At 46.4% G+C, this 22,042-nt stretch overlaps 1 protein-coding gene across 2 annotated transcripts in view; it reads left to right on the top strand.

Annotated features, from left to right (window-relative positions):
• The window catches only part of CDH2 (cadherin 2, type 1, N-cadherin (neuronal)), a 143,479-nt gene that overhangs the window by 86,967 nt on the left and 34,470 nt on the right, over positions 1–22,042 (top strand). For both annotated transcript variants that reach the window (XM_014541394.1, XM_014541399.1), the window contains exons 2-6: positions 2,288–2,514; positions 4,632–4,778; positions 6,411–6,566; positions 10,087–10,231; positions 11,938–12,110. In XM_014541394.1, the coding sequence (XP_014396880.1) occupies positions 2,288–2,514; positions 4,632–4,778; positions 6,411–6,566; positions 10,087–10,231; positions 11,938–12,110 (848 nt within the window). The remainder of the gene's footprint in view (positions 1–2,287; positions 2,515–4,631; positions 4,779–6,410; positions 6,567–10,086; positions 10,232–11,937; positions 12,111–22,042) is intronic.

The raw sequence follows: 22,042 nt of genomic DNA on the forward strand, positions 1-22,042 counted from the left end.
GGGCATGGAGAATGGAGTGGGGCTTTCAGACAAGGTGATGCCCGTGGGTGTGGGCCACAGTGAGGCGGGAAATGACCGAGAAATCTGTCTGACTGGGCAGAACATGTTTTAGAATATGTTGCAAGTTAAACCAAAGAGACCAAGGGCACAGTAATTGAGAGAGCGTTGCATACTGGGTAAAGGGTTTACTTACAGTGATACAGAGGGTAAGCGGGCGGGAGGAACTCATGGAGTGGCCGGCAGTGGCCTGGAGCAGGGAGGAGCCCACCCAGGGTGCAGACCCCTCACCCAGGTGCGAGTTGGGGAGGATTCATGCCCGAGTGGGAAAGTGCAGGAGAATGGGTCATATTTCTGCCACAGATTACATGTTCTTCGGTATCGTGAATACCGCGTGTGATATGAAAGGTACTTTTTATACAAAGAGATGATAAAAGTTTTTCATTTTGATGGCTCAGCAGGGTCCTCCCAAACAATACTTCTTTTCATTGTGTCGTCGGACATAAAAAATAAGCAGTAGATGGCATTGTTCTAGAGAAAGGAATCCTATTTTTCACTTTCAAATCGCAGGTCATGTGGGTTGGGTAATGAAGTATCTTCGGGGACACTTCTATTCCAAAGACAAATAACGTTGGTTTAACATAATTTAGTGTGAGGTATAATAGCTTAGTGTGAGATACAACTTTTTATTTTGAATTGTTTGAAAGATGAAATATATGGGATTATGTGGAAAATAATATATCCAGTGAAGTATTTTATTACTGTTAGCAAGGACTTTATGGTTATGGAGGTGAATAAACAGGCTTGTTATATGTGCTCTTGAGCACATCTCATTGAATTTATATTAATAGAAACAAAAGAACTGTCATCAGTTCGTATGTGGGATGGGAATATTCATAAATTTCCTTAGATCCTTGAAAGAGGCAAATGGTGTATATGATTCTGTCTTGTAATGTGTGCCTGTTGGTGCCCTCCAAAATGTATCCTGTGGAATTATGGTCAGGACATAATCTCACATGTTTACAGAACTGAAATAAAATTGCTTTTTCATTGATCCCTCATGCTATTCCCGTGTAATTTTTCTTCAGAGAGAATGATTAATGATTTCAAACAAATGATGTTTATTAAAGAATACTTTTATTATTTTATAATTTTATTCTGACTTACACATGTCTAGTTCTACATTTGTAAGTACACCGTTTAACTTTTGTTATCTGATGAGACATAAATGATAGAGATTGTTTTTAAGAAAACACTTCTTTAACTTTAAATCATCACATGTAAGAGAGAGATAATGAAGATACTGAAGGCTTTTTTGTTGTTCCCCTCTTAAGACATAGATATTTCTAGTTAACATTTATTTTGAAATACACTTTTATTTTCATTTGTTTGAAAATGTGTAAAATTCATCCTGCTTTAAGGAACTATGACAAGTGCCATGAAGACTAGAAATTGCAAATTATTCACCTTTTAATTATCACAGGTTTTGTCATTCTAGAGTAGAGTGGGCATTCACCTTTAATAAATGCTATCGCTTTCTTCCTTGTAGCATTCATTCAGAAATTAGGTATTAATCCTACCAGACCTGAGGCCCTGAACCTAACTGTCCCCTATACCTGGGCTCCTGAGCATTAAAGAGAAAAAACCAACATGATATAGAAAAACGTTAGTTACATGCAAACAAGTGGTTAGAATAAGATGGAACTTGGAGACATTGTAGAAAATAGGTCTACCTTTCATCTACCTTTCATCCAGCGCCAATATTCCACCTTGGTGTGGAAATTACCGAAAAATCGGTACAGCGGTCTGGTAGGGTTAATTCCTGAGTTCCAGGAGATATGTAGGGAATTCAAGATAGCTGAGAAAATGTACTCACAAGTACCTCTCCCAGGGAGTGTCAGGCTAGGAGACTGTGGTAGTGGAGTTCAGATGGCTGCATGGACACGGAGCGCAAGGGGTTGGTTCTGCCAGGTTCTGAAGGATGTGTAGGAGTTTGCTGGGAAGTGGTAGGCAATGTCAGCAAGGGGCATGGGGAAAGCCGGTGGGTCTGCAGGCCCAGGGGCCCAGGGGAGGGGGAGGAGAGGCAAAGGCTGTGCTACAAGGAGACGCTGGGGAACGACTCAGAGCCACAGTCTGATGTTCTCTACTGTGACGATTCCTGGCAGGAGGTAAAAACGCACCTTTTGTCTTCCGTGTGAACTGCATTGTACCCTTTAGCCTGCGCAGTACGCAGATTTTGGTGCTGGTTGTTTCTGCTTTTGGAGTATAACGTGCGCGTTCTCTTTTACAGTGAAGTTCAGCAGCTGCGATGGGAAGAGAAAAGTGCAGTATGAAAGCAGCGAGCCGGCGGACTTCAAGGTGGACGAGGATGGCGTGGTGTACGCGGTCAGGAGCTTCCCCCTGTCCTCCGAGCGCGCCCGGTTCCTGGTCTACGCCCACGACCAGGACACGCAGGAGAAGTGGCAGGTGGCCGTGAGCCTGAGCCTCCAGCCCGCCTCGCCGGGGGCTGCCGCGCAGGTAGGGCACCCACAGCTCCTCAATGCACCTGGAACCGCAGGCCCCCTTTGCCTCACACCCGTGAATGGATGCCCGGTGTTTGAATCTTCATCAACTTCAGTCCCTCCAATAGTATTTTGTTGTGTTTTCAATCTTATAAGATATGTGGGCAAAATGTGTTTTGAGCAACCAGAACTCATATTGGAAAGGTTTGTTCACACTTTGAGATTTATAACTGATATTAGAAGTAGCCGTTTGTTTTAAATTTATTAGAAGCTTTACACGCTCTTAAATATGAACCCCAAAAGAAACAATCCCTTGCAAGATTTCACCAGCCGAATGTCTGAGGTGTGAGGTCCGGATTTACGGTAGTGACGGGAAAGCGCTTCTGGCAGGTCGATGGGGTTTGTCTTGTCCCCTGATCATCGAATTGGGAGTGGGAGTTATGTACCCACCAACATGGCCCTTAGGAATTATGTGATTCCCTCTGGCGGAAGCTGCTATAAGCCAGGATAAAATAAGTAAGATTCATTTCCAACAGAGGACAGTCCGATTCAATTCGACAAAAATGTATCGAGCACTTACATTGGGTAAGTCCCCATGTTAAGAAATGTAAATAAGATACAATAATTTTCTCAGTACAGTTATGATTCCATTCTTCATTCGAATATTCTACTTCTTTGAGTTAATTGGAGACCAATCTGAGGGGATTCCACACTCATATATTCTGGTTTATGATTTTGTAAACTGTGACTCTTACATTTTCTGTATTTATGGTATCGAGAAAGATAAGAGGACACACATTCATTTCTGGTATTTAATGGTAAGTACGATATGCACACCAGTAATCAAATATGAATAAATATATCAGAGGGAAAATATGTATCATTTTTCTTTGAGGCCAGCGTCCGGCTTTCATTATGTGGAGCGTCATCAGTGAAACGATTAACTGTTGAAGGGGAACCATGCCATTAGGGTAATAGAAAGTGAGCAACTGGTAACGAATCGAGTGAAAAGTTGCTTTTAGTGTTGGTGGTGCGAAGTGTCCCAGCAAACCAGCTTGGATATTTCCACTGGAGCCGCAAGGGCTAATGGGCACAGTGGCCACAGATACACGGAGAAATAGAGGAAAACGCTGGCACCCGCAGAGATGAATGCCCTGTGTGCAAAGTGGGCCAGTTGCAGCATCCATCCCGGCTGACATAGGTTTAGAATAATTACAGCATTAATCCTGTGCGATTTAATAGGGTCATAAATATCTGAGACATTCCTTAGCAGGACGAATTAAAATTCTCTCGGAATTCAAATTATATTGTCGCACATCAAGATCTAAATTTAATGTACAGCAGCGCATTACCTGAGCTGCGGTTTAAACTAATGAGAAATATATAAAAGGATCTGTTACATTTGCCTCCATATTAACTGCTATCTAAGGTGGTTTGTAGAAATGGCAGATAGTTTACACAGCTGGGCCACATAATAAATTGTTTGGAATTCAGTTTTCCAATGAACAGTTTAGCCTGAAAATTTTACAGTGCTCTTTATTATTACTTTTTAAAGATTTTAAAATTGAGTTAGAGAGAGAGAGAGAGAAACATCGATGTGAGAGTGAGACATTGAACGGCTGCCTCCTGCACGCCCCCTGCTGGGGATGGAGCCCGCAGCCAGGACATGTGCTCCTCCGGGAATCGAACCAGCAACCCCTTGGTGCACAGAATGACCCCCAACTAGCGGAGCCACGGGACCAGGGCTGCTTATGTTCATAGGGGGGCGAGGAAAGGGCCTCTCCGGACTTCTATTCTTTTTTTTTTTTTTAATATATTTTATTGATTTTTTTTACAGAGAGGAAGGGAGAGGGATAGAGAGTCAGAAACATTGATCAGCTGCCTCCTGCACACTCCCTACTGGGGATGTGCCCGCAACCAAGGTACATGCCCTTGACCGGAATTAAACCTGGGACCCTTCAGTCCGCAGGCCGACGCTCTATCCACTGAGCCAAACCGGTTAGGGCCGGACTTCTATTCTTGTTGGTAATGAACTGTGATGCCTACGCTTCCAGGTACCCCCTGACACTGATGAACTTTCAGAAAGTGTTTCTCCTGGTGCTCAGGAATGTCTTCTTGTGTTTCAACGCAAAGGGGCCCCAAGAAATTGAAGAAATAGTGTTCCCACGACCGCCGGCCCGGAGCGATGGGCGCCTGCAGAGGCAGAAGAGAGACTGGGTCATCCCTCCGATCAACCTGCCCGAGAACTCGAGAGGCCCGTTCCCGCAGGAGCTCGTCCGGGTGGGTGGCGCGGTTCTCGCTGTCTTGGTGCTGCTTTTCACCAGGCGGAGTTTCGGGCGCACATCTGCTAAAAATATTTTCTATAGATGTGATGTCTTACGTTGTCCGGAGCCTCTTCTCATTTTGGCTGTCACCTCGGAGGGTGGTCTGTAGGTGGAGCTCCCTGTAGCTCCTGAGCTCCGTGGAGGGAAAAGTTTGTTCAATGTGTGCAGACAGAAGCCCCGACTGACTCCAACGCCATTCGCACCATCACCCCCTCTGCCGTGAAGCACACGCACCTCAGCTCCCCTGACCGAGCTGCCCTCCCCACCATGGTCTTTGCCCCCTACAGAGAGCGTTGGGGCCAAAGGAAAAAATAAAGGGGCGATGGTTGCTAAAAATGCCAGCACTGAGTGCATTGGAGGGTTTTTAAAAGGAAAAAAAATGACCTCTGATACCATTAACAGAATCCCAGGGGCGTGCAAAAATACAGGCTTTCACCTCTGAGGGGTCCGTTTTGTTAGTTCCTCTAAATGTACACCATCAGATGTGTGGGGGGGCGGGGCGGGGTGGAAATTACAGACAGTTCTGTGTGTTCAGCCAAATTAGCAACCTGTTGTTTATCACAAAAGGAAAATAAGAGAAAATCATTGTGTTTTCATTTTTGAGAAAATAAGTGTTTCTGTAGATGATTGATTTAGCATTCCAGTACATACCAACTGAGAGCTGTGTTTTTTAATAAGTCATTTTCTGGGTTGTATGTGCTATTTTATTGCACGTTACAATTCAGTTGAACAGCGAATGACATAACCCTAAGTAATGGTGTTCCTTATTTTTCTACTTTAATGGAGAAGGAGAAAAAAAAATTGTGCCTTACCTTTAAAAAGGTAAACTAGATTCTGTTTTTGGGTCAAGCGTATGTACCTAATGCCCGCGTGTCTCTTACTGTCACCGCCAGCAGGCCTGCGCTCCTGCCCTTTCTCCGCACGCTCCCTCCTCCCTTTCTGTAGCCTCAGCCATGGTGACTCAGATATAAACTTCCTTTTCCTGGGAGTCGTGGTCTTTGGAGGAGAAGGAAGTGAGCCCATGAGTATAATTCTGGAGAGTATGGAAATATATTTTAAAATCACGTGTATGATTTGTTGTCAATAGGAGTTTGCGTGTGTAAGTGCCACCTGAGAAGGATATGGAAATCTCATTGCTAGGCTCCACCATAATCCTGGTGCTCCCCAGCGAGGCTTTTCACGCTCTAAACGATGGCTTCTTACCCTAACTGAGGCCAGAAGTAAACCGTGTTTTCCCATGAAGCTGTCATTTGGGTGATATTCTAACCTGCAGATTCCCAGGGTAGAGTCCGATGCTGCTTAAAAGCCGACGCTCCTTCGTGTTGACGTTTGGCTCTGCTTCCGGGGAGTGTGCTGTTAGATGTTAACATCGTCCCCGTCTTTGGGGTGATAGGGGGAGGGCATCTCTTTTTGAAGTCTGTTGCCAAGAAAGCAGGACGAGGGACAGGCCTGGGAGCAGTGCCCTGGTTTTCCGGGAGGCGATGGTGTAGGTTTGTAACTGCAAAAGGGCATGAGGTGTGGCAGCCGTGTCTCAGGTAATGAGCTCACTTGGTCTCACCTCTAATGTGATTGTCTTCTTGACCCTCAGATCCGGTCCGATAGAGATAAAAACCTCTCCCTGCGGTACAGCGTCACTGGGCCCGGCGCTGACCAGCCTCCGACTGGCATCTTCATTATCAACCCCATCTCCGGGCAGCTGTCCGTGACCAAGCCCCTGGATCGAGAGCAGATAGCCCGCTTTCACGTAAGATTTCTGCTGATGTCCTATGTATGAAGTCTTCTCTGTGTGCGCCGAGGGTGACCTGCGCCTGTCATATCATTTAAAAATCCTCCTACATAATAAAAGGCTAATATGCAAATTGACCAAACAGCAAAACAACTGGTTGCTATGTCATGTGCTGACCACCAGGGGGCAGACGCTCAATGCAGGAGCTGCCCCCTGGTGGTCAGTGCACTCCCACAAGGGGAGCGCCGCTCAGCTAGAAGCCAGGCTCACAGCTGGTGAGCGTAGCAGTGGTGGCTTAGGCAGGGAGTGGGCCTAAGTGAGGGGGTGCAGGCTGGGCTGAAGGGCCCCCCCCCCCCAAGTGCACGAATTTCATGCACCGGGGCCTCTGGTATGTATATATTTGTGTTGACTTCAGTGAGGAAGGTAGAGGGAGAGAGAGATAGAAACATCAATGATGAGAGAGAATCACTGATCGGCTGACTCCTGCATGCCCCACGCTAGGGATTGAGCCCACAACCCGGGCATGTGCCCTGCCTGGGAATCGAACCGTGACCTCCTGGTTCATAGGTCCACACTCAGCCACTGAGCCACGCCGGCCAGGCTCATACCCATCTTAAAGCTTTGCTTCCGAGAGTTCTAAGATGGGAAATGTGCTTGGAGCCTTTTCCATGTCCTTTCATCATGGTGTTATTTTCATGGAATGGATGAATACTCCTGGTTAAAGAGCAAGAGGTATGGAAGAAGGGAGTGGAATCGCCCCAAATTGCGTGACCCTGTACTCGCGGATGCCTGCTTCCAGAACCGTGGCCAAGGCCTTCTGAGAACAGGTGTGCCCACGGGGTCAACACCGTGCGTGGGAATGTGGAGAGACCACAACTTTTTTAATAGCTGGACAGGATGCCTTGAACGTACAGCCTGCAGTTTTAAAACAGGTTCTTACTGATAGACATCTGCGCTTGGCGCTTGCACTGTGTCTGTTCCTCTGGCGTCGTTATTACCACCAAACAGAGACCTAGAACGTGGATCGCGCGCTTTTGTTCTGTCGTCTGTTGGCAGTGCTCCCTCCAGGGAGGTGGCCGTGTTGGTCCTCCTGGGAATGGAGATCTCTCCTTTCCTCATAGCCGTGCTAACACTGGGTTTCACCAGTCGGCCAGGATGAGCAATCTTTTCTTAGATATCGTAACTAATTATGTTTCTTATGTTAATTCTTGTTCTTTATTGTTCTGTGCTTTTATTTTCTTACTGAGTTATAACCACCTTTTGCATATGGTGATATGTTCATATTTTTGAATACATGCAGGGTGGGGCAAAAGAAGGCGTACAGTCGTGAGTACGCACAACACGGAATTCATTCTTGTATTATCCTATCTAATAAAAGAGTAATATGCAAATTGATCATCACTCCAACACACAAGATGGCCGCCACATGATGGCTGGCAGGGGAGGGCAGTTGGGAGGGACCAGGCCTGCAAGAAGGGCAGTTGGGGGTGATCAGGCCTGCAGGGGAGGGCAGTTTGGGGCAATCAGAGAGGCAGGCAGGTGAGCGGTTGGGAGCCAGCAGTCCTGGATTGTGAGAGGGATCCCAGATTGGAGAGGGTGCAGGCTGGGCTGAGGGACACCCCCCCTCCCCACCCCCGTGCACAAATTTCATGCACCGGGCCTCTAGTTATTTATTAATTGTTGAGTTCTTTTCCATCCAAACAATTGTAAACCTACTTTTGCCCCATCCTGTATATATTTGAAACTGATTTTCCCAACTTAGAAATAATGCTGGGTTGAGTGTTTTAAGATGCAAGAATTACCTAATATGAAAATGTGAGTTCCAGGAACTTGCTTCTGTTTTCTGTTTTTTTCTGGTCATACTTGTACATTTTCCTGGAACAGGATTTCAGCAATTTTTTCATGAGTTTAAATATAGAAGTCTAAATTGATCTTTGTTACTTCTTTAATTTCTACATGAACAACTAAAACTTTTAATGAAATTACTATTTTTTAGAGGAATACGTGGATGTTGCAAAAACTTTTCAAATAAGATAGAAATAAAACTTTTCAAATAATACAGTATTAATAAGAAAGTGAAAATAATTTGTAATCCTAGTTTGTAAAACTAACTTATTTTAAACACATTGATGCTGTCCTATCAGATGTTTTGCTGTGGATAAATTCATAAATGTTTTCTTTCGAAATTAGAACCATTCTCGGAAACTAGCCTTTGCCACTTCGCTATCATAAGATTTAACATCTTTTCATCTCAGTAAAAATTATTTATTTGCCCTAGCTGGTTTTGCTCAGTGGATAGAGCGTCAGCCTGTGGACTGAAGGGTCCCAGGTTCAATTCCATTCCAGTCAAGGGCACATGCTTGGGTTGCGGGCTCGATCCCCAGTAGGGGCTGTGCAAGAGGCAGCTGATCAATGATTCTCTGTCATCGTTGATGTTTCTCTCTCTCTCTCTCCCGTCCTCTCTGAAATCAATAAAAATATATATTTTAAAAAAATTACTTACTTAAATCAAGCATGTCAAACTTGCGCCGGGCCCGCCAGCCGTGAGTTTGACATGCGTGATTTAAATAATAAATTTTGATTGCTCCAAATTATGTTGTTGAATGAGTGTAACATAAATTTAACACCCATTGGTGGATATTTGTTTCATGTATTAAGTAACCTCTAATCAGAAAGGGTGTGCTGCTGCTTCTTTAACTTGGTAAAGCATATCCCAGAGAAAGCAGCTGCCAGCATCATCCTTAATGGTAGAATCATGAAAGCATTCCCGTTAAAAATAAACAATTCCATCGAATGCTACAGGGCTGGTGCAAAGAAGGAAATGGGTCTCTGTGTGCCAGGTGAAAAGATTTTGAAGATATTCTTCCAAGAGTAGCTGAGTGATTATATTTGTTTAAAAAGAAAAAAAGAAAAGAAAAAATTTCTAGAACACCAACAAAACGAAGGACTTGAGCTTGAGAGAAGAACAACTGTTATGTATTCATGTACTTCAAGGTTTCTGAGTGCCTTTTGCAGTTATAAAAACCAAACCTAGTGTGAAAATTCCCTCTGCACACAATTCTTCCTGGGTTCCCTCCTGTCCCCTTGGTCTCTGTGAGTGCTCTGTGCCAGGAGCAGCTTTTTAATTCCCCTGAATCATCAGGATGATTTAGCAAAGGGATTTGGGCTCGGAATGTTACTGGCCTTGAACGCGGGCTCTGCCAGTGCACACAGCGGCGTGACTCGGGCTTTTTGGGGCTCGATTTTTCTCTTCCAAATGCTGGTCCCTTCTGCTTCCGTCTTTTGTATTTGGATTAAATGAGTCAAATCCATAAAACTGGGAGCACAGTGCCTGGCGGGGCGTCACTGTGGGCCTGGGGCCGCTGCATCGATGCTGACTGGGTGGAGCTCCGCTGACAGATGTTGCTGGAAGAGTCACTTCTGTTCTCCTGCTGCTCGGTGCCTGGGTGCTGGTGGGTAGCCTGGTGAGGGTGGATTTTATCTTCTCACTTGAGACATAAACCTGCCCACTAGTCCCGTGTTCTGATGGCTTTTGCAGCTGCGGGCCCACGCGGTGGACATCAACGGCAACCAAGTGGAGAACCCCATCGACATCGTCATCAACGTCATCGACATGAACGACAACCGCCCCGAGTTCCTGCACCAGGTCTGGAACGGGACGGTGCCCGAGGGCTCGAAGCCGGGTGAGTGCGCGCGGGTCCCTGGGAGGTCGCTGCGGGGAAGCTGCAGAGCCGGCACCGTGGAGAGGCCAGGGAAGGGGGCGCCCGGGGGCCTTGGAGTGGCATTTTCTTTCCTCCCTAATGCTTTTGGGGGGAAAGGAAGATAGCTTCGGGGAAAGCTGATAGGAGAGAGAAAACGGGAAAATGTCATTCTACTTTGCACTATGATTTTCCCACCTTTGATAAAGTAGACCATGTGTCTGAGTCTATAGCGTCGAATCCATAGGGGGATCCTTCATGCTTGGGCCAGGGCAGCTAGAAAGTGGGCACCAGCACCCAGGGCCTCTGCCCAGGAAGTACAGAATGTATCGTATTAGTCACAGCAGCAGCCAAGGGGCAGTTGGAGAGTCCAAAAGGGACTTGGGCCTGGTCGGCGTGGCTTGGTGGTTGAGCATCGACCTAGGAACCAGGAGGTCACAGCTTGATTGCCAGTCAGGGCACATGCCCGGGTTGTGGGCTCGATCCCCAGTGTGGGGCATGCAAGAGGCAGCCGATCCATGATTCTCTCTCATCATTGATGTTTCTCTCTCTCTCTCTCCCTCTCCTTTCCTCTCTGAAATCAATAAAAATATATTAAAATAATAATAATAATAAAATGTACTTGGTGTTCCTGGGACCAGCTGATGTGGTAAGCCCAAACGCGGAGAGGGGCTGGGTGACGCTGCCACCCTCGATCATGTCCTTTTGGGAGCCTCCCAAGTCTCCCGCTGCTCTCTCTGCTTATCCATTACCGTTCCTCCAGCTGGTTTGGACTTATTTGATCCCAGTGCTTTGTAGATTTCCCTTCGAAATGTCTAATATTTGACATTTCAAAGTCCCTTGAGGTTGTTGCAATGTTCCTTTAATCTCCAAGGAAATAATGAGCTGCAATGCCAACCCCTGTGCAATGTACCAAAACAGTAACGCATGGAGGGGTCCCTGATGACCCGGCCAATGGAGCGTTTGTCATTAGGCACCAGCTCACTTTCCCAAGTGACCGAGGCCATGGGAGGCTCGCGCTCAGCATCTCATTCCCGATGCGACTGCATGACAAGAAAATGGGTCAGAGGGAAGGAACCAGTGGCCACAATACATGTCGCTAATGGCATCCATCTCACGTGTTAGCTGCCTTCTTTATAAATGAAGGTCTGAAGTGATCATTTACTTAATCTACAGTGAATTTGTCTTCAAAGTTATGGGAAAATTGATTCTTTATAAATGTATAAATGTTTTATAATTTTCCTTTCAAGTAATGAAACCATGGTTTATATTTTTTAAAGTGAGTACTCTTGTGGCCTGGCTGGCGTGACTCGGTGGTTGAGCATCAACCTATGAACCAGGAGGTCACGGTTGGATTCCTGGTCAGGGCACACGCCCGGGTTGCGGCTCGATCCCCAGTTGGGGGTGTGTAGGAGGCAGCCAATCGATGATTCCCTCTCATCATTGATGTCTCTATCTCTCTCTGCTTCTCCCTCCCTTCCTCTCTGGAATCAATAAAACTATTTAAAATAATAATAATGAAATAAAGTGAGTACTCTTCTTAGTAGTAGTGTTTTTAATCAAGTCTTTGTGATGAAATGCCTGCTTTGGGAAAGTGGAATTGAGGTTGAACGCAGGGGCAAGCAGGCCTGCTGCTTGGGAGGCGCTGAAGTGAAGGCCGGCCGTTCACTTTCCGTGTGTGCTGTGTCCAGGAACGTATGTGATGACAGTCACGGCCATCGACGCGGATGATCCCAACACCCAGAATGGGATGCTGAGGTACAGAATCCTGTCGCAGGCCCCCAGCACCCCCTCGCCCAACATGTTCACCATCAACAATGAGACCGGGGACATCATCACCGTGGCAGCCGGACTCGATCGTGAGGTAAGCCAACCACAGCTGTCTTTCCGTTCGTTTTTAACCTTACAGGTGCCCAGTGTGACACGCAGTTCATCTCCGGGTAACAACACACCCACAGTGTTACTCATGGTTTATTTCCGCTCAGAAAGCTCTTGGAGTGGCATTTTCTTCCATCCCTAATGCTTTTGGGGGGAAAGGAGGGTAGCTTCGGGGAAACCTGATAGGAGAGAGAAAAACGGGAAAATGTCATTCTACTTTGCACCATGATGTCCCACCTTTGATAAAGTAGAGCACGTGTCTGAGTCTATAGCGTCGAATCCATAGGGGGATCCTTCATGCTCGGGCCAGGGCAGCTAGAAAGTGGGGATGCTTTTCTTCTGCACAACTTCCAGTTGGTTAAATGATACATGTCCACAGGAGGAACCCTTGCTAGTTGGACATGGTTAGTCTGTGTAATACTCAGTGTGGTAATTGACTAAGTTAATGAGATGCCTCTGGTGGTTAAACGTTTTGAACAAGTGGAATTGGACACCTCTGGCACCTAATTTTTAAAATCGTCGGCATTTTCTTGGTCTGGCCTTGTAGTTGGTTTTTGTGAGGAATTAAACTAAAAACCACGCCCAGATCACGTGCGTGGACAGTTAAGAGAAGGATGAGCATCCACACATTCAAGAAGCTACAGATGACATGCGTGTGGTCAGGCTTTGGCTGCCTCTGTGGAGAGCCTGGTGCAGGACAGGGGATAGTATCTCCCGTGTTAGCACTGGCCCCTGGGCTCCGAGGGTACTTTATGTAACAGGTCTGAACACGGGTAGCTGCCTTCATTCTACTGACCAGCCTTTCAAGTTATAAACGGAGGGAAGCACTGTTGTGCCTCGTATTTTGTTGAAGAGGCAGAGCAGTTGGTGGTTTTGGAATATCGTGGAGGGATGGCTATTTGGGTTCATTGCAGATGGTCGCTCACTGCGACAGACCCCGACCCACCGCGCTCCACACACCTCTGTGTTTCTCTTCATGGGCTTCCTTCCACCAGGAATGCCTTTACCTTCTCGACCTTGACCACTCTTTCTTCATGTTCCAGTCTAAGCCCTACTTCTCTTCTTTTCTGAAATCTCCAGCCCTAATGAACCTTTTACACCTTTTCTCTATTCTGTTAAGAAATTCTCAAGGTCATTCCTGACCATCAGTAATCAGCGTATGAGTGAACTATCCAAGTGCCGACTTAGGATCCATGTTTTGTAGATTTCTGGCTGAGCCAGTGTTTATAATGATGAGACCTCATGTTCTGTACATCAGAAGGAAACATCACAGCTACCATAGTAAATATCATGGACCAGGATTTTAGGAGTTGGTTTTTATGGTACTTTATTTGCCTTAGCAGCATTCGTCTGAATTGGACCAAAGAAAACTTGACTATTGCAATTAATTGTATATGAAAGATAGTGCTAGAAGCATTTTAATAAAGTAATATGAGCCAATCAAGATTGCTTTATTCACAAGTGCGCTCAGAGTCTTACTTAGGAGTTAGGTGTATGTTTTTATTTCATTGTACATCTTGACATCCTGGTTTCAATCATTCTTTCTGTTCTAGGAATGTTTTATCTTAGAGATTGTTGAAATGTAGTTTTTGCAATAGTCCTTTTAGTTTAGTGATATGCCCAACATGGATGTCTTCTCACCTTTTCCATTATTATATTAAATACTCTGTTTTTTAAAAATATATTTTTCTTGATTTCAGAGAGAAAGGGAGAGGGAGAGAGAGATAGAAACATCAAAGATGAGTGAGAATCACTGATCGGCTGCCTCCTTCACCTCCCACACTGGGGATGGAGCCCGAAACCTGGACATGTGCCCTGACGGGGAATCGAACCAGGACCTCCTAGTTCATAGGTAGACGCTCAACCACTGAGCCATACCAGCTGGGCATGAAATACTATTCTTAAATTCACAAATGCTGTATTTTTATATGAGAATATGGTATATTTTTATATTCTCTCGTGAGGGCCAGTTGGTTCACATACTAAGTATGTGTAACTCGTCTCCCAGTCCCAGTATTTCTCCTTCATTCACACGTCCCTGGTGCGGCACAGACACGGCTTCCTCCTGTCTCCATACAACAGTGTCCCTGTCACCCAGAGCCTGGCTGTGTTGAGGCAAGAAAGAGGGAGGCGTAGAGAAGTGAGCTTAGTCTTGCTGAAGCGGACCAGCCGCCTTTAAAGAGCAGAGCGACTGAGTTCAGTTTAGAGGAAGAAGCTCTGAAGTCAGACCGTGATGGGGGTGAGTCTGCCTCCAGCGGACAGACACAGCCGTGCCCGACCCCCTGAAACGCAGGCGGAAATGGACGGGGACCGTGGTACCCTGGGTTAGACGGTATGAGCAATAGCTTCTTGACAGCAAGGTTATCAAACACAACAACGACTTAGTAAGGAAAATTATGGAAAGCCTTCATTTTCCAAAAGCCGTTTAACGGAGAAAAAATGTCTCTCTCTCGGCAGTTCTTCATGGCAGTTCTGCCTGAAGCCGGGAAGGAATTGCTCTGCGGGCCTCGCTCCTCTTTTATTTCGATGAGAACTCGCGGTTCCCTTTTCATTAGAAGTAATTTCAGTGATCATTCTCCCAGGAGATGATGACACCTTGAAGCGATGGAACTTCTGGCCATTAAATAGGAAGGGTCCGCTTTCCATTTCCCTTGAATCTCCAGGTTTAAAGGCACGAAGTCTTCAGGTTTTGCCGACCTAAGGCTCTGCCCCCCACACCCCAGGGCTGGGGGCTTCATCTCCACCTGACTCCCCGCATCCCTTGGGGTGCTGATTCTGGCATTTCCTCCTCTCCTCCACCCCCCTCCTTGTGCCTGTCTCCCGACCACTGAGGACTCCCCCTCCGCTTCCCTTGAATCCTGACTCAGCCTGTGTCAGGCTGTTTGACCTTGAATGTCTTAACCCGAACCCTCCGCTCCCACGTCTGTACGTGGGGATAATGACCAGCCTCTGCCTGGGAGGGCTGCGAGGGTTATGCCACGCAAAGCAGGCAGCCTTCAGGGTGTGCCCAGTGAGTACTGGGGGGTCCCCCGGCCGCCTGCATCGCCCCAGCATCTGCTGGCCGAGCCCTGTTACTCTCCTCCTCACACATTTCTCTCCTGGCAAAGAGGGAATTCTACTTCCTGTATTCCCAGCCTCGTCCTCCTTTTCCAAGGAATGTCTTCAGTCTGCTGTGGGCTCAGTTTCCTGCTCTACAGGCTCCTTCCTGCAAACCCCGTTCCCTCCTGATCTGCACCCGTGGATCGATCGTCCCTGATGGTGAAATGTGGCTCCACAACCACATTTGGGGGGCCCGAGGCATGTTGGGGTCACGTGAGAGGAACCTGGGGACTGAATATGGAGGTGCATTGAGGGCCCAGCATTATCTTGGAGGCAGAAGAGAAGGCACATTTGGGGGGTCGGGAATGCCGCTCTTGAACCTGGTGGTCCAGACCCTCTGACCTTGACACTGGAGCTCCCGTTAGCCGACCTGCCGACGGTCTTGCCTCCTGCATATGAGCAAATGATTGAGGCCCAGGCGCTCCTGCAACCACAGGCCATTGCTTCCTTCCCACTGACCCCTCTGCCTGAGAGTCCCTTCCCGTCTCTCCAGCAGGCTGGTCCTCGCTCTCTGCCCCCCAGCCCTCACCCCTGCGCTGGGCTCCGCAGGGGCCTGTGCACCCTCCAGAAATGCGAGGACTGTGTTACCCAGACACCGCATCTGCGTTCTCCCTCCCAGGATGGGGAACCCAGTGTGTGCCTCCTCTTCCACCCAAGCAGGAGCCCGAGGCACTGTCTGTGCTGCGAGATTTCCTCCTGCCTTTCAGCCCAGACTCCTCAGGGCAGCTCCTCACCGCTCGCCTCCACTCCTGCCTCACCTCCTGGGAATCGGGCGCTGCCTGCTTGCCCCCAAGGTGCACGCGTGCCACACGTCTGCTGTGGCTTTCCTGGAAGGCGCGGGCGGGGGGTGGGAGTGGGGGGGGACGGTCCAGACCCTGGACTCCGACAGGCCTGGATTTAATCTCATCTCTGCTGCTTATGGCGGGCGTCAGTGGGCAAGCCTCTGGCCTCCCCAAGCCTTGGTTTTCTCATCTGTGAAATGCAGATTAAAAAAAAAAATCACCTGCCTTATGGATTATTGTGAGGGCTAAAGTAGGAGGTGCATCGTGCTTAGCTCTTGCCTGGCATACAGTGAGTGCTCAACCTCAAACACTAATTATTTTTGTATTATTATTAAGGCCCTTAGAACAGTGTCAACATACAGTTAGCCTTCAAAACCATTTTAGGCTGCGAACTGATAAGGTAGGTAGTACTGTCAGCCCCATCTTCCAAAGGAGGGAACTGGGGGCTTAGCGTTTTAAGAATTTGACAGGTTTGTGAACCTGTACCTCCCTTGTATGTTCTCATGACATTATTACTCTCAGTGCAACCCCAGTCCAATGCATAGAAAAGCAAACCTATTGTTCCCCTAAATCAGTGATTCCGGATGATTTTCTGGTTTCACATGAACCTTCCAGTGCCACCTTCTCTTCTGCCTCCAAGATAATGGTCTCCTTGCCTTTACATGCTGGGCCGTCAATGCACCTCCGTATTCAGTCACCAGGTTCCTCTCACGTTACCCCAACATGCCTCGGGCCTCCATGCCTCCCCCAGGCTTTGAGGACTGGCTCCGGGGCCCCGTGAAAGGTTCTCGAATCACTTCTTCCTGTTCTCACTGCAGTTGCATCTGCGGAGTTGGTTCCGTGATGCAGTCATATCCGTCCCCATCACTATGGACAGCAAGGCCACCTCTGGGTTCGTTCATCATTGTATTCAAGTCAACGCTACGCTGCCTGACGTCTAGTAGATGCTCACTAAGTGTTTGCCAAACGAGTGGCTGGCACGTCTGTCTCTCGAGCTCAGTGTGTGAAAGTGTGGAACACGAGTATCATCACTTTAATTGCTGCACAAGGAGCCTCTAGAGAAAACCAGAGACTGCACGTCTTCCAGGCGCTACTCGGTTGAGTAGAGGCTGCAGGAGGATGAGGATTGTATTGCGTTTATTTTTACAGTTAGAGATCCGACTACTTTTTTATTTATGGAACTTCTACAATAAATTAAGGTCTTTTTAAAGGGGGGAATGTCAACATGAGTATGAAGTGACTCATGGCACAGAAACTTGAGGGGTGGCAGAGTTGGGAAGATGGTATGTGAGTCACCATAGTTTGGGAAACAGTGAGCTGGTTTATGCTCCCAGCATGTGTTTTAATGAATAAATGATAGGCAACCATGAAGGAGAAGGTGGCTTGTCTGAGACCGGAAATGATTTTTATTATATCACACAAGGCCCAAGGTTTCTCCTCTGTTCATCCAACCACACATTCGAAAGCAGCAGGTCAGCGAGTGACAGGCGTCGGTGAGGATGTGGGAAGAGGGAAGCCTGGGTGTGAACTGGTGCAGCCCCTCTAAAACACAGGTCGGGGGTTCTCAGAATATCAAAAACAGGACCATGCATGACCTGGAAACCCCACTTCCGGGTTCTGACCTGAAGAAATCCAGTACACGAATTTGAAAAGGTAGATACGAATCTCATTATAGCATTATTTACAACAGCCAAGACAGGGAAGCAGCCTAAGTTTCCATCAGTAGATGAATGGGGAAAGAGGATGTGTTATAGGCAGCGTGGGGCAAAAGTAGGTTTACGTGAGAGTATGCGAACTAGAGGTTATCGTATTATCATTTATTAATTATTGTATCATTTTCCATATGAACAACTAAAAGCCTACTTTTGTCCCATTCTGTGTGTGTGTGTGTATAACATGAAATATTAGTCATATAAAAGACTTAAATCTTGTCATTTGTGATAACATGAACGGACCTCGATGCTATTATGCTAAGTGAAATAGAGATAGACAAACACCGCATGATTTCACTTACATGTGGAATCTGAAAAAAACAACAAATCAAATGACGAAACAAAACAAAAGTGAAACAGACTCAAAGATACAGAGAACAAACTGATGGTTGCCGGCGGGGAGGCGGACAGGGTAGTGGACAAAACAGGTGATGAGGAATGAGACGTACACACTTCCAGGTATGAACTAAGGAAGTCACAGGAAGGTGATGTACAGTATACGGAACGTATAGCCAATCATATTGTAACAACTCCGTACGGTTACTAGACTTACCATGGTGATCACTTGGTAAAGTATACAGACGTCAAATCACTTAGTTGTACACCTAAAACTAATGTAATATTGTGTATCAACTGTACTGTAATTTGAAAAAAAAAAAAGCATATGCATCGCTTGGCTTGCTCTGTGGGGCATGGTGTAAGCCAAGGACATACACTGACAAAACGAGGGCCTGGGAAGGAGTGAGTGTATGTGCATAGCAGGAGGGCAGGCCTGTGGTGCTAACAGCCAGATAAACGGAAATAACGATAGAGGTGTGTCCGAGTAGCCAAGGACTTCAGACGTCATCCCTGAGGTGAATTAAGCTTCCTTTTGGTCAGGCTCAGCGTGAAGGCCAGGCTGTGCTAGGCCAGGGTTTCTCACCCTTGGCCCTGTTGACATACGGGCTGGCTAGATCTTTGTTAGGGGCCCGGGATGTTTAGCAGCCTCTCTAGACCAGTGATGGCGAACTTAAGACAATGCGTGTCAGAGGTGACACGCGAACTCATTTTTTTGGTTGATTTTTCTTTGTTAAATGGCATTTAACTATATAAAATAAATATCAAAAATATAAATCTTTGTTTTACTATGGTTGCAAATATCAAAAATTTCTATATGTGACACGCCGAGCTCAAAAGGTTCGCCATCACTGCTCTAGACTGTCTATCCATTAGATGTCAGTAACACCCCGTAGTTTTGATCATCAGAAATGTCCCAGGAGGTCCCCTGGGCAGGGGTGGGGAGGGCAGAATCGCCTCAGCTGAGATCCACCGGTTTAGGCAGAAGGAAACGCAGAATGCAGTGGCCTACATGCAGTGGCATGGAATCACGATAAGCATTTGAAAATAAACGCGAAAAGCTCAAGGTGTGGGGTCAGCAGGTGAGAGGTGCTAGCCTTGGCGAGGTAGGTAAGACAGGGAAAGAAGGATGGTCGGCAGGCGCATGAGTTCATCCCTTCTAGAATGGGGAGGGAGGAAATGTGTGTGTTTTTTTAAATTTATCTTTATTGTTAAAAGTGTTCCAGATGCCCCCCTTTTCCCTCACCACTGAGCCCCTTCTCCCCACTCCCGCTCCCTCCCAGGCCTTCATCATAGCACTCTTGCCCGTGTCCATGGGTTATGCATCTCTGCATACTAGAGGCCCGGTGCACGAAATCCGTGCAAGAGTAGGCCTTCCTTCCCCCGGCTGCCGACCGGCTTCCCTCTGGATCCCGGGACCCGGGCTTCCCTCACAGCCCCGGCTTTGGATTCGTCCGAAAGGTCGTTTGGTCTAATTAGCATATTACGCTTTTATTATTATGGATAAGTTCTTCGGTTAATCTTGTCTCACTCACCCCCTCTGAGATTTGACAGTCTGTTCCAAGCTTCCCTGTCTCTGGATCTGTTTTGCTTGTCAGTTTATTTTGTTCATTAGATCCCACATATGTGAGATCCTGTGATAGTTGTCTTTCTCTGGCTGGCTGATTTCACTCAGCACACAGGAAGTGTTTCTAAGCAGTCCCCTCGGTCAGAGGGGGACTCAGAGTGGGAAGTCAGACCCTTAGGGCATCGAAACGTCAGTCATACAGGGCCAGACGCCCAGTGACCGAGTCAGGCCGGGTGCTCTGAACAGCGTGGGTGTTGGAACACACCCAGTAGCGCCTTCCTTGCCGAATGAAAGAGCATTTTACCGGCCAGGCGTCTGAAAATGGGGGTGACATTGTTTTCCAAGCCATTTCTTGGTTTGAAGAGACACTGTGTTTTAGAAATAACAGTGTCCTTTTATAACTCAGATTTCAAGACTCACTTGAAGCAATAGGAAATTCCAAGTCTTAGCTCCTGATCCCATTGTTTCAGCTACATGGGTAATTGCATATAACATGCGTATGTAATTTTAAAGATCTTTGTAGAGTAGACAGTGACAAAGAACTGTGTCTCCATATAATATCTGTGTCGGTTTTTTATCTTTTTTTAAAAAAATAAAAGCTCCATTTAAAATTTTTTTTTAAATGTTCATCAGTTTCTGCAAACAGAGCTAACAAATGGAATTTCTATTTTCACTATGTCCAGCGGGGAGGCTGACCTGAGCACCTACAAACGTCTCTCCTAACCGTGAGGCATCATGCTGGAAGGGTGCTCTTGATTGGGAAAGGGAGTCATTAAGAATCCTCGCTTGCATCAGCATTATGGGAGGTGTTATGAGTTAAAACTTAAAATGGCTCAACCAGCACTATCCCTTTCTTTTATTAATTTTAGAAAGTACGATTTTTATTTTTTAGGAAGACAAAATAAAGAAACTGAAATAACTGTTAGCGATTGGCATTTAGGTAGACGGAGACTTAGAGGCACATGTGTGGGGTTGGCCTGCCCTCCTGCTCTTCGCTATTCCCCGCCCTTCCCACCACAGCTGAATCGGAAGCTGCAGTGTGTGCTGTCCTGGCCCCGCTCCAGACACCCCCAAGTGTGGCCATTCATAATGTGGGTTATATTTAGAATCAGGGAGAGCTGCACTTTGCAGTGGCGGTTTATTTGGGTTTGAAGGAGTGAGTTCTGTTGTGCAGAATGTCTTAACATTTATGAAAACAGCCTATATTTTTATCTGCGCCAATTTCCACAGAGATTTCCCACGATTTGAGATACTCGTTTGGGTTAGATTTTCCGAATATGAATTTGCCAGCTAGTGCTACAGACTTCTCAGACAAGCTCCGCATTTTCTCTCCGGTCAACACAGCTGAGCTGGGCGGCCCTCTACAAATTCCAGCAGAATTGGAAAGCAGCGATGCCCATTTGATAATAATCGCCTGTGTGTAAATGTAGTCATATCCGCTGTAGGTCTCTGGGCACAATGAGTATTATGTCCAAAGAGCAACATGTCAAGTATACATAGATGAGATACCTACTGTGTTCCAGGACTAAGAATATAAACATAAATCCTTTAATTAGGTTTTGCCTTCATTTAAGAATGTAATCATTCTATATACAAAGTATTCCCAAGAAATGTCTGCACACTTTAATAACTGATAGCTCAGTTTTGAAAATGAAATTTATTGTAATCATTGTTAATTATTAAAATACATTCAGTTAATAATTATTAAATATTGAGAAATATCTTAGCTTGCATAAGCATTATAGTGAGGTATTATCGATTAAGTAAACTTAACACCTCACCAATTACATGACTGCCTTTATAATTATTCAAAGTGTGTGTATACATTTTTTGGGGGACACCCTATAGTTGAGAATAACAAGTATGAATTGGAATTGGAGAAAATATTATATCAACCATGTTATAATAGAATGAATATATATAAGAAAACATGCCCACAAACATGTAAGCATATGTAATGATTGTGAATGTACATAGGATCAACTTGCTCAATAAAATGAGGTACCGTTGTTGATTCATCAGATTGGCAAACATTAAAGATGGAAAATATCCTAGTTTGGCAAGGGATTGAGGAGTTGGTTTGAACACAGTTGATGAGGGTAATATTTCAGTGGCCAGTTTGTAAGTATGTGTCAAATTTGTTGGTATGCCTACTTTTTGACTCAGAAATCCCACCTAAATAAAAAAATCTATACTAATAAAAGGGTAATATGCTAATTAGACCGGATAGACTGGATGTCTTCCGGACGTCCTTCTGGACAAAGCCACGGTGGCGAGGCTGAGGCAGAGGCGGTTAGGGGCGATCAGGCTGGCAGGGGAGTGCGGTTAGGGGCAATCAGGCCAGCAAGGGAGCAGTTAGGGGCGATCAGGCAGGCAGGCAGAGGGGTTGGGGCAATCAGGCAGGTAGGCAGGGGTAGTTAGG

Source organism: Myotis brandtii, unplaced genomic scaffold, assembly GCF_000412655.1.
Source record: "Myotis brandtii unplaced genomic scaffold, ASM41265v1 scaffold107, whole genome shotgun sequence".
NCBI lineage: Eukaryota > Metazoa > Chordata > Mammalia > Chiroptera > Vespertilionidae > Myotis > Myotis brandtii.